Below are 20,000 nucleotides of genomic sequence, written 5' to 3'. Positions count from 1 at the left end.
TCGTCGTCGCCGCGCGCGCGAAACACTTAACGCTAAAGATAAATAGGGAACTGTAACATCGATGCCATCTATGAGCCTGCTATCGAATCGCCGCTTATAATCCATTATGCTCACAGATGTCTACACCTACACAATCTCTTCACGATCTTTAATGCCCGTTTCTAACAGAATTTGTAAGTATAAAAATATAAAAACGTAAAAAGTAAACATAAGTAAAAAGTAAATTGAGGTATCTTAAAATAGTAAACAAAAACTATTCAAATTATCAGTGTTTGTCGTATGTATAGACTGACACATGCGGATATCTTTCCTTCCATTGATTAACCAATTGTTCGCTTATATTACAAAATATGAGATAAAAGTTTTGCAGTTTAGGATATTGTTCGAAAATAACGGAATATTTATCAGGTAAATCAAGTTTTACTTCATCAAGATATAACTTTTCCTAGTTTTTGCACTGGGTTAGTAATTCCAACCGGTGATCAGGGAGGACAGTATATAGGACAAATAAATTTCTTGCAAGTTTTGATAAGAAGAAAGTAATCTAAATAAGCTATTATCAGTAACTGAATATTTGAATCTGTAACAAAAATCATATAATTAGTACAGTACTTTAATTGCAAAGAGGAAATTCATGTAATTTTATCAAGATGCTCGCAAGAGAAGCAAGCAAATTTCAATAAAAAATACAATAATATGTATTTTAAAAAAATGTAGCATACATACTTACAGAAAAGTAAGGTCCACTTTTTGTAAATTCTTACAGTTAGTGAGGGCACTAATAACCTGAGATGTAAATTCATGTGCGTGCAGTGAATTTATTACTTTCAAGTCACGACACGAATTGCCCAAAAGACACCTCTTGCGAAATTTCGAAACTTTATCGTTAAAACTATGAACTGCCATGCTACTTTTTTATATATCACAGTTTTGACTGAAATAAAACAAATGATCGTCCAAAGCAGCGTTGTTCAACTGACAGAATGCAACATGTATATGTATAACAGTCTCGATCAATATCTCGATCAATAGGATGCGGAATTAGGAACAAGGGCGATATTAGGCACAGTTCCCCTGTTATGCAAATTTGATAATTCTAGCTAGTATAATATAAAAGACGTCTAAGACTTTTTTTATATTATCACTATGTACAATCAATAGCGATTTATATGTATATTTATTTATAATATAATATAACAATTTATAATAATTTATTTTCATACTTTAAAAAATGTTTTATTAAAATATATCATTATTGTTTTCAAAGAAAGCGATATAATATAATATAAGAATTACAATATAATATAAGATCAATCTTCGATTGGAGAATTAAATTATGGCGCTGAGATTAACTATACTAATTAACTCATCCGTAATATTATAAAATTTTTTCTTTATATTGCAGCGTTATGAATAGAATTAATTGGAAATGATTATAATAGCTACTAATTAGAGGAACTGATCTCTCGCATGGGATGCGTTCCTGATCCCGATGTGGAAACGGTATTCATCGTACTATCGCTGCTCATTGGAATCTTACAAAACGGGCCGCAATTCCGTCCACCGAATCGTTTCAGTAGCAGCTGCTTGACTTTCTTTCTAAACACGAATATGATGAAAATAATGACACCTTGCAAGCCATTTATTATGTTGATAGGGGACCAGACGATCGCAGGCACAAAATCGACATTGATCGACCACGCTATTAACTCCATAACCCAGGTTATTCCCATCACTATAAATAGTTTCAGATACATATTAAACCTGTGAACAAAACATAATTTTATATTAGCTGTAATTACGATAGTTACTATAGTTACGATAGTTATTATATATGTATAGATAAGATATATGCATGTATATAGGATGTCTTCTAACAATAAAAATATTAAAAGACACATGAAAACAGATATTTTTGAGATCGTCGATTTTTACATAATCTTAATAATGTCGCGTACAGATAAAATTTATGTTTAAACTCTGATTATAAAATTTTCCAAATAATAAGTTTAATTAAAAGAATGCAGTTATCAATAGAACTGTATCGATTAATTATTTATCCGATTTGTGTTGGTACCAGACGATTATTGTTGCCAAGGCGCGAGTCGGACGAGCTTATTTATAGGGTAAACCAGCCAGTGAATGAACAAATAAGCGGTGTCTTCTATTCATTAGAGACGTGAAATAAAATTATTATCCGTATCACTTTCAGCATCGATGTAGTTGATTCAATATATCATACTGATTATTAAAAAAAATATTAAAGGTGCTTTCAGAATAAAACATTTAGAATATAAATGGAAAAGTGACAAAAGGACCGATATACCAGTGAATGAACAGAATTGCCAGTAAATGAACGGCTGCTTACCAGTGAATGAACATATGTATTTCATGTAGATACATACCTACTAATGTATATAGATCTTAAATAATTAAAGTTAAATATTATATTTTAACAATCACAGAATGTTATTTTTGCACTGGAATAATACTATAAAGCATATAAACTTATGTATTATAAAGCGTGCGCGCGCGCGTACAGCTCCACGTACATACACAACGAGTGTCGGCGGCAGTGGCGGCTGGCGGCACGGATCATAGGTTAGGGTCACGGTCTTACATACAAGACCGTGGTTAGGGTGACGTCGCGCGGAACAACGCGATGTTTACGGCGAGCGGCGGCGGGATTGTTTTGATTACGTGGCGAGCGCGGGGCGGTCGAGCCTCACCACGAGGGACCCGTCGCACCGCGTAACGTCGAGACTCGTGGGTGAGAGACGACGATGCACGGTGACGGTTAAAGTGACAGCGAGATGATTCTCTTCAGAGTGGGCTCGATCCTCGGCCTCCTCGTCCTGGTAAGCGGCTTCCGGGAGTACCGGATTGAATCATATGTATAATAGCTATAGAGACGTTTTTTTTTTAATTAAAAATGTCGAATTACCAAAATAGAGCCCACATGTTCATTCACTGGGAAAAGGTTAGAAAATCACACCAGTGAATAGACATCATTATATTTAGCGTATTTTTACGAATTTACAGAAAAATGTTTGACAAAATAAAATATTGACTCTATCTTTACTTATATGATGCAATATTTACCTTCGAAAATCAATTATAACGCTTATTCAAACGTAAAATCGCAACCTCTCCAAAATTAACCTCTTATTAGCTTGCACGTCATAAGCATAAAAATATTTCTCCTTAAGTCGACACTTTGTTTATAACCGTGACATTGATCTCAACGCCACCTGTTAATTTTTCTCTTAATTTTCATCACAAAATTATTTATCTTTGACCCATAATTTTTTTCATATTTAAAATATAAGTGATTTTGTTCATTCACTGGACCCCGTTCATTCACTGGCTGGTTTACCCTATATACTAGATTTTGAGCCCGCGTTTCGCGCGGGCTCAAAATCTATTCCCCTCTCCCCAAACTCACTCATTAATTAAGAGCACTAATAGAATTCCATGAAACCCCTAATTTTTAACTCCATAGTAACCATGCATCCTCATAAAAATTAGTAATCTTTTGGTACCAGTTTCATCAAAATCATCAACAAAAGATTAGAAAAATTTTGGTACCGGTTTCAAGAAAATCGATCCATTAATAAAAAATTAAACTTATCCTCCAAAAATTAAAAAAATTTTGGCACTGGTTTCAAGAAAATTGGTCAATTAATACTCATTATTTCTCGAAATTTGAATAATTTCCAAACCGGTTTCTAAAAAATTGGTAATAAAAAATTATCCATAAAAATTATCCATAAAAAATTATCTATAAAAAAATTCAGCAGAATCATGAAAAAATATTGAAAATTTAAAAAATTATAGCGATTATAATTATTTTCGTCTTTTTTAGCAGACGTTTTTTAGCTATAATTTTTAAAATTTTCAATCAGACGATAGCCACACTCAAGTAGATTAAGAATCCTTTTACTTTTTTGTTTCAGATAACTACAACGGCTGCAATCGTGGTCACCGTTTTTTCGCGGCGCTCCAAAAAAATGGCTGGCACGGGCTTTAATAACAGATAATTTTGAAAAAATTTGTATGCACTCTTGAAATATAGTAAAATATGTGGGAAAAGTTGTTCATCAATTGGCTTTGTCGTTTTTCTTTTAAAAATCATTCATTTTTAGGCCCTGTCACACTATAATAGGGAAGCCCCTTAACAAAAAGACTTCAATTTATCAACAATTTACTGTTTTAAATGTTGTGTTTTGGTAAAACAGCAACTTTCACGCGAAACGAGATATTCTCTACTTAAAAAAAAAGAGACGTAATATTAGTCATTTATGCCTCTCAATACTTAAAATAACTGCTATATTTTCGAAACTTTTCTTGTTAATAACTTTTTAACGAATAACGAGCGACGGCAAAACCTTCCGAAGGTCACTCAGGAGGGTGACCTTGACAACATATGTCAAGGTCAAGGTCATCGGAGGGTGGTCCGTATTACTACATAATTACCAAAAATTTATTTTGTTATTATTTTAAAGTGTTCTTTAAACCATTTAATTTTTGTTTATAAAAAGTTGTTTTCTATCTTTTATAGTTTTGGAGGTATTCGGCCCGAAAGAGAAAAACCGATTTTCTTCAAAGGAGTGTTTTATCCCCTAAACACGCATATGAGCAAGTATAAAAAAATACGTGTCTCTTATTTTCATCTAGAGAATAACATACTAAAAACTCATCAAAATCAGGAGGGACACTTCCGTGAGTTTTACTGTTAGCACATTATAAGTAAGTCATTGTCTCGTAAACGTGTCAAATAACTATTACATCACTACCTATTATAGTTTAGGTACATATTAATAGTTTACTGACTGACTGACTGACTGACTTATCAACAACATCAACGGCATCAACGCCCAACCCAAACCTCTAAACCTAATAGAAATATGAAATTCAGGAAGTATATATTTCTTCCATGATATAGCACTTACTAAAAAGATTTTTACAAATTCGACTCCTAAGGAGATGAAAAGGGGTAAAATATGTATTACCGTAGCGAAACATGGGTCTTCATCAAGCTAGTTTTCTATAAGAATACATACGAAGTGCGATGAGAAGCTTGAGCGAAGGGGGGGGGCGACTATTAATTGGTACAAATTAGCGTAAAGAAATACCGTATAATCTTCTATAATAGCACATAATATCATTATAATGATACTGCAAGAATGTCATGTATGATGCGCTTTACATACGATCTTGATAATAATATACCTATATGAAATAATAACTTTATCTTTTGCTTAAGGATGGGAAGTATCAGTGAATTGCGTATTGTGGTGTTTTTTTTTGTAAATGTGAATGCATTTGACTGACATTAATTCTATCGACGAACCTCTGCTTATTTTCATTGTGACGTCTGCTTTCCGCATCTCTCAGTTGATGGGCTGTACGTATATTCTGGTACAGAATCGTTAGCGTTGTAGCAATAAAGAAACAAATGTTACTGATGATAGTAGCACCCATGGGTATGTAAAAATATAACGTTTTTGCATCTTTATCTGAAACGAATTCTTTATATTACACGCTAGTGTAGACATATGTTCTATTATTTTTATTGAAAGTTGTTAAGGATGTATGTGTAACATCTCAAAGCATTACCAAAAATCTAAAAATTTCATAGATTGTTCTATTATTATGTCTAAGTATCTGTGTAAAATTTCAACACAATTCTTTTACTGGTTTAAAAGTTATTGTAATTAAGAATGTATTGGAGGTATTTCAAATATATTCAGAAAGTGCTGTAAATTGTTTTTAAATTAAATTAAAAATACTCTGTAAAATTTTGAAGTTATTTAAGAGTTATTTAATTTTAAAGTTGATAAAATTAACATTATCCCTTATAGAGAATCGACACTTTGCTGTAAATATAAATAAAATATAAATAAACCATTAAGATATTTCTTAAACTTTTTTTGTGTAAAACATACATCATTGATATTGTATTTTAAGTTTCAAAATTTTTTGTCACAAAAAAATTTTTTTAATTGTTTAAACAATACTAATTATTTAAATAACAAAAAACCAAACTCAAACTGTTAACGGTAATCCCTTCTAACATACAAAAAAATTTTGAGTTGTTTGACATACATGTAAAGTCTTTAATCAAGAAAACAAAATTATACTACATATAGCTATAGGTAAAACATCCTTAAATTCAAACTTCAGTTAAATGTTCCATTAGCATTAATAAGGATGCCATTGCTGATGTCACTTACCACTGAACCAAAATTGTATCTTGCACATTTCCGGTCGGATGTAGCTTTCTGGTATTCCGGGAGCATAATCCATGATGGCACATATAACGTTTAGGATAAAGGTGATTCCCCACGCGTAGAGCGAATACATCACGAACCTCTTTTTGTCTTGCTTCATGTTAGTTTGATGCGAACGGAGTCCTCTGTGAAATGCGATTTATATTTAGCCAATAACAAATTATCTTCCAACATATGTGTTTAAAAACAAAAATACCTTATTATATAACCGTAAATAACCATATAATAATCGTAAAAATATAAATGTATATGAGATATGTATCAATGATTGTATATGAAATATATTAATATTTATAATATGGATATTTAGAATGTTTGGCTGGTTTGTACATAAGTGATCAAATTATCCTATTTTAAAAGCGGGAACGTGTTTCTTTTCACGCAAAGTTTTCGATTTGACCAATTTAATTATTTGAATATTTTTTGTTTCAAGTCATTTAAGAAATTCGGAAGTCATTAAAATTATCTTTTGCTCTTCAGTAAAACTGAATATTGTGATATACTTGCATACTAATATAGTATAAATTGAATAAAATATTAGTATAAAATTGATAGAAATAATTTGAGAAAAAAACAAAAATCTTAATGATTGCAATTAAACTTCTCCAACACGTCACATATCGTGGTTGTAATATGCCAAAATACATTAAAATAGCCCATTTCTGCAATTTTAACTGTAAATTTCTCAGAATTGTGACGTGCTCGCTAGCAATTTAGCAAACGGGATCTGTTAAAAAAACTAGCGGATGCCACAAGTTTCGTTCTTGTGCTTTTTTTTGTTAAACGGCATAATTATATATATTTAACATCAATTAAATCATTAAGATCTTTGTTTTTCCTCAAAGTATTCCTATAAAATAACGGTACTAAAATAAAATTTTATAACATTTATGTATGGTTTCTTTATTAAAATATAACGACTTCCCTTTCCATAACAGCCATGCAATATTTTTTACCGGTGCTGTACTTGCACACTATATAGTATATAATAAAACTCGAATTATTGTTTACCTGAATGTCCACCAAATATCGAAGCACGTTACGTTTAACCAAAAGAAGGTCGACAAAAACGAGAAATTGAAAATATAGGCTGGAATAATTAAGTAAATAATGTGTTAAAATCGTCAAGCACGTATATATTAGAATGTCGATCAGGTTTATATAAAAATATGATATCTGTCTGTGAGATTTTCTTAACCTTCCTGCATTGCAAATTTGAAAAAAAAATAAATAAATTTAAAACAAATGGCATGCCGAATTAAATGCTTTATCGTATAATTTTCGTTTAGAAAGACCAGAAAATTATTTACAGGAAGGTCAGATATATGTATTTGTGTATGTACAAAAAATCCGTCTGTATACGTTTTTTTGCACCCTCGGAGTGTCTATCATGTTTGACGCTATTTTTCCTTATCTTAAAGTATTTTAGAAAATCTGAAAAAATTCACAAAACCTGCCTACGTTGTAGTTAACGATTTTATAGGTATTTTAATAAACATTGTTTATTCAATATTTTCTGGCAGGCTTGCAAGTTTTACAGTTATGAGCAGATATCATTTTGGCTCGGACACCGCGGTAGACCCATGTATACAGACGGAGGGTTAAACATTATCTATTATTTGCTTTTAAAAATTTAAAAATTTTTATTTTATTAAGTTATTAGAAAGAAACAAATGTGCGCGGATACATCTAATAGTTTAATTATTAGTTATATGTATATATAAAAGCATTGCTGTATTATTATATATGTAGAATTTATGCATCTGTACCCAGTGGAACGCAATATCTCCATTCAGATAGTTCAAAATTTTGTTGGCCAAAATACATAATCGCGTACGTAACGAACAATGAGGCAACATGTGCGCGCAATGTGTAACCATGCATATTCTGAAGCTCTGGCAATATGGAATATACAATGAATGTCAACAGTAGAAACGGCAAAGATATTAGAAGGCACGCAGATATATATATCGGAACTTTAATCTGATTAGCGCATACGATCGTGTCGTAAATGTTCCGCTGCAAGATGGCAACGCAGTAAGATGTCGGTAAAATGAGTGGAGTGTCAGGACCCAGGTATAAAGAGCCATTGTTGAGGAACACATATCCATGATAATTAAGCTGACCGCGTTCTAATCCTTGTAGAACGCACGGATCGTGGACAGTCAGTCGAAATAGTTCGTTCAGCCTTTTACCCTTGAAATTGTATGCAAATACCCTTGGGAAGGAATAATTACCCGGCCCGTCAGCGACGCATTTCCCCCGCGACGTTAAGTTATCACCAAAAGGACAACAGAGCTGAATACAAGTAACGTTGTCACACGCTTTGTATGGAACAATGACGGCCGTAGTATTATCATAGTCGTCTGTAGTAGAATTTCCATAGAGTTCGTTCGGCGTGGAATCGCTCTCGCTTTCAACCTTCGTGAGATTTTCTTCTTTTTGTAACGTGGAGTCTGTAACGTTGATCTCTGTAGAATTCGCGTAGGACTCCATAGACATCTGATTACTCTGTTCGCGATTTTTTATGATATGTTCTCGAGACTCGTACCACATCGAATCATCATTCTTACGATCCGCGTTCTTTGTAGAATTAACACGGGACTCATATTGCATCTCGTCGCCATTCTTGATAGAATTTTTACATGAATTGCACTGTGTTGACTCCATCTCGTCATTTCGGTATTTGAAGTATTTCACAGAACTTATGAGAGGATGGTATCGCACCATCGAGTTGTCACTCCGCTCATCGCCATTCGTAAAATTTATCTGAGACTTCGAGAACGAAGCGACAAGTAGAAGTACGAAACACCAAAGTACAATATTTGGTGGACACATCGTTAAACTATTGATCCAGTTTGGCTTCTGGCTCCTAAATGTCTAACAGCCAATATAACATAACAGCCAATTGAAACAGAAACGAGAGTAATAATTGTATTCTGCAACGGTTTTGTATGAGGAGCAAAGAATGAACCTGATTTTTGAATGGGCATGCGAACGTGTGTTGGGAAAACCGATGACGTCGATGACTGAAAAAGGTAAAGTACCTCGACCAGATAAGTTCTCGGTCGGCTGTGAATGGTGACAAAGCGACAAAAAGAGATTTTGGCTTCTTTGAGAGCAACATCTTTAGCGTATGTAAAATACAAGATAATTCTTTTAAAAAGCAAGAAACCATGATGAATGATTAATTACAAACGAAGGACGAAAGTTTCACACGTACAGATATTAATTCCAAAACTTCGTCTCAGGATAATGCGCAGTCCTTTCGCTTATAATATAGTGACGGATATTAAGAAGCAATCATGTCATTCTAATCTATATATATACATATAAGTACCGTCGTCTGTATGTATGTATGTCTGACCGCGAACTACTCATTCGTTAGTGGACCGAATTTTTACCAAAAGTATATGAAGTAGGGGTAGAATTTCCCGGGGAGTGCCATAAAGTGTATAGTTTTTTGTTACCGATTTTCTGGAAACCGGTTTTTTTTAATTTTTCTATGAAGTAGGTGTAGAATTTTTAGGGGAATGCCATAAAGTGTATAATTTTTCATTACCAATCTTTGGGGAAATCGGTATCAGAAATTTATCCAATTTTTCGAAAATTAATTGACTGAATCTCAAAGAATTGTACATGAAGTAAAGGTAGAATTTTCTGGGGAGTGCTATAAAGTGTATTATTTTTCGTTACCGATCTTTTTGGAAACCGGTTCAGAAATTTTTCCAATTATTCGGGAAATAATTGACCGAATCTGAAAGAATTATATATGAAATAGGGGTAGAACACTTTCCGGGAATTGCCCTACGTCTATTTTCCTTCGCTGAATACTTTAACATAAAATAATGACAGTTGACGTAGTTCTACGTTGTGCGGCTGGCGGCACAGTTGTTACTGTGCCAGTTTATTTTTTTATTGATAATTTTTATGGGTAATTTTCCGTTAATGTATTGATTTTCTTGAAACTGGTGCTAAAAATTTAATTTTTTATTAATGTATTGATTTTCTTAAAACTGGTGCCAAAAACATACTTATAATATAAAACCCGACTGTTTGTCTGTCTGTCCGCGAACTACTTATTCGTTAATGGACCGAATTTTAAAGAATTTTATATGAAATAGAAGTAGAACTTTCCGGGAATTACCATAAAATATATAATTTTTTATTACCAATTTTTTAGAAACCGGTTCCAAAATTTTTCCAATTTTTCGGGAAATAATTGACTGAATCTTAAAAAATTATATATGAAATAGGATTAGAAAGAACTAAAGAATGTAATAGAATTAAAAAAATTGCTAATAGTAAAGGGTTTCCGATTTGTTTAAAAAAAATGTACGTGATTGCTCCAATTTCCGTAAACTTTGAGATATCAAGCTGAATTTCTTTTATGGATAATTTTTTGTTACCGATTTTTTAGAAACCGGTTTGGAAATTATTAAAATTTCGAGAAATAATAAGTATTAATTGACCGATTTTCTTGAAACCAGTGCCAACATTTTTTTAATTTTTGAAAAATAAGTTTAATTTTTCATTAATAGATAATTTTTTATTAATGGATCGATTTTCTTGAAAACGGTGCCAAATTTTTTTTAATTTTTTGTTGTTGAAATTGGTACCAAAAGATTACTAATTTTATGGAGATCGCTACTATGGAGTTGAAAATTGGGTTTTATGGGGTTCTATTGGTGCTCCTAATTAATGGGTGAGTTTGGGGAGAAGATAGATTTTGAGCCCGCGCGAAGCGGTATATAGTACATAGTTCTACATATGTACCGTTACGATGCATACGAAGTCAGAAATCCGTTCTCATGACATCGGATGCGTTACCATGCAATACGCGTCAGACATATAATGTAATATGGCATTAATTGTAAGTCGTGCAGATTCATTAGATTGAAAATGACAGGCTTTGTAGACGATATGCGTGGCGACCATTAGGAACGATGTGGGCGCAAACGAGTATAAAACTTGTTCAATGTGGGTTTTCTCTCCACTTGCAATTAGCAGAATAACATTGTGTATTCGTAGCTCCTCATTTCCGTCGAATGATATTCCGTCGAGGATAATTCAATCAGATATAAGGTAATCTTTCATCTTCTCAGCTATAAACCATATGGCTCTTAACATCATTATCCTTATGTAATGCCGTTGCACTTGAATTATGATCGTCGCAATTAATGTGTAATCTGGCATGCTTAAGTTCCGGGATGTAAGTTTTTTCGAAAGTCCTTGGCTAATCGTTCTGATGTCATTTTTATATTTACGATTACTACTCGAGAATTTCATTATTATGTAGTCATTAATAAGAATTGTACGGTATTATGGTTACTTGATTAACCGGTTTTTATTTCAACCGGTTTGTATTGGATAAGCAAACTTATAAAAAAAACATTCTCTTATTTCGTTTTGCTCATTTATTTACATATACACGTTTATAGGGTGTTTCTTAAATTACATAACATTAATTACATAACGCTATTCCTTATCAAAAATTGAGTCGAAAAGTCTTTATATTGCATGCAGATAAAGATTTTCAGCATTGATAGAGTGAATTTTGGATCACAGCCAGTTTTGTTCATTTACACAAAATCATAGTTACGTTGTAGCTAAAAAAGACACGATTGGTCTGATTGTAAGAAACACAATAAGAGAGCTTGAGTCGCCAGTGAATAATTAAAAATTAATAGAGATATAATGTTCGACCCAACTGGCCAAGTTTTATTGCTCACAACAACGCTACGTTTCGACCGTAGATTCCGGTCCTTTTCAAGCGTATGTACTCACAAATATTGATTGGTCAGACATAATGTCCAAACTGTCTGACCAATCAATATTTGTGAGTACATACGCTTGAAAAGGACCGGAATCTACGGTCGAAACGTAGCGTTGTTTTGAGCAATAAAACTTGGCTAGTTGGGTCAAACATTTATACCTCTATTAATTTCTAATTGTAAGAGATAAAGGAAAAGTAATTAAACAATGTGACACAAGTGAGGAGTGCTGTTTGATGAGAAAAACAAATATTACCTCCTGTGATAATGATATAGAAATGACACGGAACTCGTGAATAATCTTATTTAATAAAACTTTAGACTAAGAAAGATCAGAATAACAGCGAGTTATTAACACAATGTAATTACACATTTATCAAGGGTGTAAGCGAGAGAAAAGATTGATTTATCGCACACTTTTTTTCAACACATTGTTAATAACACCGTTATTTATAACAATTATGATTGATTTTAAGCTGAAAAATATGATGACGGTTTGGCTGATAAAGCTAACACAAGCTGAACACAGTGTTTATAGTTTCGCGATTCACTTCTCGACAAAGCGAATAGCACACGAATGTTCTTAGGCAAACAACAAGACGGAACTACTAGACGATGAGCCGTTGCGGTTGATGGCGTTAAGAAAAAGTTTATCGTACTGCCATGCCTACTGGCAATTAACGCATACACAATGATTTGAAATAAGAAACTTCGGCAAGCCTTTAAAGATGATAGTTTGATTAGTTCAGATGATATATACATCATTCTTTTTCTACCGTCAATTTTTTTAACGGAAATATATGATTTTTTTACATAATTGGATTTTCTTAATTATTTTGCGTATAAAAATACCAAAGTAAAATTATCGAACGATTAAATGCAGTTTAATAATAAGACTCGTATTTATGCTTGTTATTCAAATCTTATCTTAAGAATGTTATTCAAATCTTATAAGGTGAGATATTCAAACTGAAGATGTATTGTACACACGGGAACACAAATCCACAAATGCCTTCTCATAATCTCAGAACGCAGTTAATTTCAGATGAGAAGGCATTAATGACCGCGATCTCTTATAGAAAGGAGAGATTTATTCCAAATTGAGGTTTCGGGAATAATTAACTGTTAGGGAAACGAATAAATCCTACGTATTCTTACGTATTTTGAGTCGTAGAATCCGAAAATGGCCATAAAAATTATGCCTGTAGCGGGAAAAATGTGGAAAATTGACGAAAATGTGAAAAAAAAACCGTGAAATTGTTATACTGCGCCCTTACATACAGACGTCGCGTTTGCGCAGAATGATCAAATCGTCTGCTATCTGTCTCACTTCATCGGCGAGTACAGATGGTGTCATTAATGCCTTCCACCTGAAAGCATAATACATGTGCACTATAGAAATCCCCAGAACACAGCTGGAAAGCATTAATACGCCGTCTGTACATCGCTTATTGGGAAGTTGGCTGACTAGCAATATAGAAGTATTACATATTATGTGTTTCTTGACGGTGCGGTGCGTCGTCAAAAAACTCGTTTTCAAAGCATGGGAACTGAACTTCTATGTACATCGACTGTGCAACCTTGTATTCTTTGCTCGATAAAAAAATAAAAAATTAAAAAATAGGGGAGACCGGGGCGAAATCGGCTTTTTTTCGGTGCCGATTTTTAACAACAAAATAAATAAGTTTAGTGAAATATAGTATACCATCGTAAAGAGTGAACCTTTGGCTACAAAATTTATATAGGCATTTTTGGTCTACGTCGCTTTGTTCAACCGGTATAGAGTAAAAAACGACTAAGGTGCAAAAATCGAAAAGTCCAAATTCCCGGGGCGGAGTCGTGTCTTCATTCTCGGACTGGATTTTAAATAAAGATACATAATTTTGATCATAAAAAATAATAGAATACACTTTATTCATTGTTTTTTGGTAGAAAAATGGAAAACGGAAAATAATTTCAAGAAAATCAATTTTCTTTTTCGCTTAACAGTTAAAGCATGTAAAAACAGAGTCTGACGAGCGCACGCACTCGTTGTGTGCCTTACTCCTGCACGAAATGCACTGTTTTTCATCTCGGCTCTGTTTTTTATATATATTATCTCCGAGCATACGCAGCACATATTATTTAGCTTTCTTGACTTCGTTTTGGCCTGAGCACGACTTCGCCCCAAACACAAGTTTTAGGTTTGGTCGCTTATAAAATAATAGAAATCAATGAAAATAAAAAAACTGCACTGGATTCGTGTTCAGCATGCATTACTCTTTACAATCGCTTACTTTGAGATTCGGAGAAACAATAATACTTAAGATATTACAAACTTTCGACGCGGAAGAAATTTTACTTTCGACCTGCGAAAACACGTTACGTTTGCTTCCATAAAAATCACAACATGGCACGTAATCTCACTAAACTCCGTTGGTCACGTGGGCACCATAAGCCGCGCTTACAGTATTAATGGCGAGTTCACACAGTATACAGATTTCGAGATAATTGCAAAAACAACTCCGCCCCGGAGCCGACTTCGCCCCGGTCTCCCCCATATCTATATATATAAAATAGAATGTCTGTATGTATGTATGTCTGTTCTTTATACACTCTTAAACTATTCGAATTTTTATCAGAAATATATAAAATAGGGGTAGAATTTTCCGGGGAGTGTTATAGAGTGTATAGTTTTTCGTTACCGATCTTTTTGGGAACCGGTATCCGAAATTTTTCCAATTTTTCGGAAAATATTATAATTGACTAAATTTTACAGAATGGTATATAAAACAGGGGTAGAATTTCCTGGGGAGTGCCATAAAGTGTATAATTTTTCGTTACCGATCTTTTGGGAAACCGGTATCAGAAATTTTTCCAATTTTTCGGGAAATAATGGACCAAATGTTAAAGAATTGTATATAAAACAGGGGTAGAATTTTTCGGGGAGTCCTATACATTGCTTACTCGCGATGTGCATAGAACCTCGATATTTCACTTATCGATAACCGATTTTCCAAGGCATTTTTTAAGTGAAATATCGAGGTTCTGTGTACATCGCGAGCGAACAATCTCGAAATTCCCGAAAAAACGCCCGGGAAAACCAACCCATAGAGCATGGAATATGCAAGAAATGTGCTATAAACAATCTATAAATATTTTAATATTCCATTCAGAATATTCTGTAGAAGTTCTATAAATATTCCATGAAATTTTGTCCATTCGGAATATGCATAGAATATTCTACAAATGTCTAATAAATATAGTACATTTAAAAAATGCATAAAATGTTCTATAAATATTTTGACAAATATAGAATATTTGGAATATTTACGGAACATTTTGTTAATATTCTTAAACATTTATAGCATGTGCTATGAATATTCTGAAAAACTTTTCTAGAATTGTTATGAATATTTCAATAATAATCTGTGAACATTGCAATGAACATGAAATATTCAGAATGTTAATAGAATATTTTTTACATATTAGTAGAATATTTTTAAAATAATCTATAAACATTTTAGGAAAAATATTGAAAATATTCTAATTATTCTAGGAATATTTAAAGAATATTTTGGAACATTATATAAATATTCTGGAAAGATTAATAAAAACTTTTTAGAAATCCGAGACCCTTGCGAGCTAACGAAGGGGAAGCGTAACGAGACCGCGAGAAAGTCCCCAGGTAGGAAACGCCGATACTCGAGAAACGGGCCAAGACTGGCACGAGTGTCGGCTTGCCGACGTTTAATGCCCAAGCCTGGCCCAACTATTACCCGAATTTGGGTAGCCGTGGCTTGGCAAGCAAGTGCCGCCCAATATTAAGCCAAAGCTTAATAGCCAATCCTTATTCTTTATCATTATTATTAGATTTACAATTTTCTTTAAAAAAAAAATAATTAAAAATATATAATTGTATAAAAAAATTTCATAATGAGCCGGGACTGGTTTCTGACATTCACCCGACATTGAGAAATATTATATCATATATCTAATTCAAATTTTATTACTCTTTTTAAAATAAATTTGTTTCTTAAGATGATTTTTGAAAAATTATATATTTGCGCTGGTTATGACATATGTAGACTATATATAACGCTTACATCAAATTAAGAAGTAGTCTACCACGTAAGGTAGTTGGCTCACGATCCAGAGGTCCCGAGTTCGAATCCCACCAAGGTAAGTGTGTTTTTTAAATACGAGAAAATATTTATAATCATAGACTGCATCTTAAGAAACAAATTTAGTTAAAAAATAGTAATAAAATTTCAAAATAAATAATGTTTTTTATGTCGGGTGAATATTAAATGTATACAGAATATGCGATATCCCATTTTTAATGTTCCTAAAATAATCTATAAATGTTCTATAAATATATTTTGCATATATATAAAAATTATGGATTATGCGGAAAAATTTATAAAACATTTGTAGATTATTCGAGAATATTTACAGAAATTTCTAAGAACATTCAAACATTACACGTTCTTTGCACATTTATAGATCATTCATGAATATTCTAAAGAATATTTATAGAACATTCATGGAATATTTCATGCTGTATGGGAAGAGATGAAGTCGCTGATTGGTAAGTAATATATCGGAAAAGTGGAAATGACTCAATAGTGTGAAAATCGAGTAGAAAAAGACCGGTTATGACATGTTTAATCCACGAAAACGTTTATGCGGTCCGATTTGAAATTAGAGGCATTTAGTTAGGATTTAAATTACGAATATATCAATTTCATCCGAGAGTTATAATTAGGCAAATTGATGCAATATGTGATTATTGTCAAGCAAAACAGTTTAAAACTTAAGCACCTAGAATGTGTTATTCATGCGAAAAAGTTAAATTATCGTCTTTCAATCAACCACCCGACACACTCCTTATGTTTGTCTACAATAAGGATATTGAAACACAAATAAAGTCGTTTTAAAAAAAACGACTCCCGGGCGAAGACCGGGTAACCAGCTAGTAAAATATATTTAAAAAATTAAATAGAAAAAACAAGGTTAATAAACGAGCATTAAAAGATGTTTAAAAACATATAATCAATAGGTACCTATATATACATTGGACGGAACGTTTCGACTTCACTGAGTCTTCTTCAGCCGTAGTAATTAATTTAACATGTAGAATTCGTCGTGTTACAATAACATTATAAAATACCTAAGCCTATCGAGCCACATCACCATTCGATTGTCTAACGAATACATACTGTGAGTCTATGTCGATACATCTACGAAGTCAAAGTCAGAGATGAAATGTAGTCAGCGAAAATTGCGTAATTGATTCTTCGTTCGGAGGCGAGAATAAATCGGGTCCGGTCCATAATTGTTCTCAGAATGTGTGGTCAGAATATAAAAAGGTTTTATCTGTAAAGATCGTGTATAACTGAGATGATTGTCGCAAGTATAAAACCGTTGAAACTTACATGTATTCATCAGGACGTAAAATGTGCTATGTAGTGCTCTTTCTCGTTTCGCGGATGTCAGATGACTGTGCGGATTGTCGGGACGAGCAGAGTTATAAACAAACAACAATGTAACCGAACATTCTTTAAAACTTATGATTGGCTAACTCGCCAAGTATACTGAAATATGAGTCGTCAAGAAATTCTGTGTCCGTATTCAAGTTGATCCCGTTTTTTTGTTCTTTAATATGTAGCATCTCAGAAATGAGTCTCTTATGAAAATTAGGTTCGGAGTCGAGTATCGATGTATTATCCCAATCGAAAGTGTGATTGAATTTTGTGGTATGTTTGGAAATCACAGAATGTCTCGACGGGTCCGCCCTGATGTTGCTCTTATGTTCATTTAATCTGGTTTTTAATTGTCGCTTTGTTTGTCCTACGTACGAAGCACTGCAATCTTTACACGAAATTTTATATATTACATTATTATTCGAAGTTCCAGGATTTTTATCTTTCTGTGCTTTTACGAATCTACCAAGATTATTGAGAACTCTGTAACCTATCATATGCTCCTCGCTGTTGAGTAAATGAGCCGCTTTGTTCGATATGTTTTTTATAAACGGAATGACTATAAATTTTTTGTTCTGTATTGTGTCGTCGCTATGTTGATTAAATCGATCATTTTCATTTGTGTATTTCAGTTTATTGTTGATTAGGTACTTTAGTCTCAGATTGACTTTCCTGAATATTAATTCAAGAGGATACCCGTTATTTAATACAATGTCGATATAAATAATTATTATCTACTATCTAGCGAAACCACTGCCAAGGGAACGGGCTTGAAAAAATTAGCGGGGAAAGAAGACCCTGTTGAGCTTGATTCTAGTCTGGCACTGTAAAGGTGGAAGCACATAAAATTGCAGGAGCCATGAGCAGAATGCAGAAGCCATATATGCATGCGCTATAGTATCTGTAGAGCTCTACAGATACCACAGCGCATGCGCATATGGCTTCTGCATTCTGCTCATGGCTCCTGCAATTTTATGTGCTTCCACCTTAAGGAGACATGAGAGGTGTAGCATAAGTGGGAGATGGCAACATCGCCGGTGAAATAACACTACTTTCATCGTTTCCTTACTTACTCGGTTAGGCGGAGCGCGTGCCCCGAGGGCTTCGTGCCCCGGCGGTCACGGTGTTCTAGAGCCAAGCGTGTCAGAGTGGCGTGAGGCCTCGCGGCCGATCGCCGTTAATACTCCCGCGTGATCCGATTCGAGGACACTGCCAGGCGGGGAGTTTGACTGGGGCGGTACATCTGTCAAAGAATAACGCTGTCCCTATCTACTATCTAGCGAAACCAGAGGCTCTTTACCTTGGAGACCTGCTGCGGATATGGGTACGAACCGGCGCGACACCTTCACGTGGCCCTCTCCTGGATTTTCAAGGTCCGAGGGGAAGATCCGGACACCGCCGCAACTGCGGTGCTCTTCGCGTTCCAGACTCAGTGAAGTCGAAACGTTCCGTCCAATGTATATATACCTATTGATTATATGTTTTTAAACATCTTTTAATGCTCGTTTATTGGCCTTGTTTTTTCTATTTAATTTTTAATTTATACGAGCGTAGTTACTTTTTATTTATTTATATTTAAAAAAATAAAATATATTTCAAAATATATTAAATAAATAAATTTAATATTAAATATTAAATAAATATAAAATATAAAAAAAAGATAAAGAGATAAAATATATTCTATGTTTCATTTACTTATTTTATACAATAAAAAGGTAAAAATAGTGATTTCGGACAAGTCGAGATAATTCCCTTTCTTAAATGCGTTTCATTTTACGAGTAAATTAAGTTTATGAGTAAAAAGTTTATATTATTATGAGTATTTATATTATTACATTAATAAAAAAGTTTTAAACCTGTTTCATACATTTTTATATGACAATATTATAAAAAACAAACCTCATATATAATGACTCAGAAGATTAAAATTCAAAAATTAATATCAAAATTATTCGTTCCCGAGAGTCGCTCTGTTAAATAATTTGATGATTCTGCAAAGAATCCATTTGGTACTAGAACCAATTTGATAATCGGTCCAGTATAACATATATCTTAGGCTACGGTCAACTTGACGCTACAAATACTTTGAAGCGTTCTTCTTCTCCTTTTTTCTTTGTTGAAAGAAAGGAGAAAAGGAATGTTTCGAAGCATTTGTAGCGTCAAGTTGACCGCAGCCTTAATTATACCATCTCGTGCAACTATATAATTTGAGGCACCTTATTATTATTGGTTTTTAATTTTAATAAATAATTTATTTCTCTTTTCCCATCTTCTCATGTACATTTATTTATGTCATGCTATGTTTATACTTTTTTGTATAAATATATAATTGTATATGCAATAAAAACATACGTATTACAATTCAACACATAAGGTTTTATGTTTAAAATTGAAAATAAAATAACTAAACACCTCTTTATTGTTTCTTAATATCTTTATTTTTATTTAATAGTTGATAATCTTAAAGA

The 20,000-nt window shown here is 33.1% G+C and overlaps 1 protein-coding gene across 3 annotated transcripts; it reads right to left on the bottom strand.

Annotated features, from left to right (window-relative positions):
• Window positions 1-1,158: 1,158 nt before the first annotated feature.
• Window positions 1,159-12,667, bottom strand: LOC139821695 (G-protein coupled receptor Mth2-like). 3 transcript variants are annotated; one of them, XM_071792938.1, is made up of 7 exons: window positions 11,070-12,028; window positions 9,341-9,420; window positions 8,063-9,173; window positions 7,305-7,383; window positions 6,237-6,418; window positions 5,354-5,519; window positions 1,159-1,764 (listed from the first exon to the last, which is right to left on the bottom strand). In XM_071792938.1, exons 1-7 carry the CDS (start codon window positions 11,080-11,082, stop codon window positions 1,446-1,448), a joined length of 1,950 nt encoding a protein of 649 aa, XP_071649039.1. In that variant the 5' UTR covers window positions 11,083-12,028; the 3' UTR covers window positions 1,159-1,445. The 3 variants fall into 3 exon arrangements, with proteins under 3 accessions (XP_071649039.1, XP_071649040.1, XP_071649041.1); XM_071792939.1 differs by lacking the exons at window positions 9,341-9,420; window positions 11,070-12,028 and adding an exon at window positions 12,582-12,667 and having other exon boundaries at window positions 8,063-9,165; XM_071792940.1 differs by lacking the exons at window positions 9,341-9,420; window positions 11,070-12,028 and adding an exon at window positions 12,582-12,666.
• Between the last annotated feature and the right edge of the window lie 7,333 nt (window positions 12,668-20,000).

This window comes from Temnothorax longispinosus, chromosome 11 (assembly GCF_030848805.1).
Source record: "Temnothorax longispinosus isolate EJ_2023e chromosome 11, Tlon_JGU_v1, whole genome shotgun sequence".
Lineage (NCBI taxonomy): Eukaryota > Metazoa > Arthropoda > Insecta > Hymenoptera > Formicidae > Temnothorax > Temnothorax longispinosus.
The sequence above is the reverse complement of the archived record's forward strand: the minus strand, read 5'-3'. Positions and strand labels throughout refer to the sequence as shown.

Excerpts from the sequence above, each read along its gene's own strand:
- LOC139821695 (XM_071792938.1), bottom strand. Across the intron at positions 7,384-8,062 it reads GAGATATTGCGTTCCACTGG|CCTATATTTTCAATTTCTCG; the intron begins GTACAGATGCAT and ends TAATTATTCCAG. Across the intron at positions 6,419-7,304 it reads GATATTTGGTGGACATTCAG|AGGACTCCGTTCGCATCAAA; the intron begins GTAAACAATAAT and ends CGCATTTCACAG.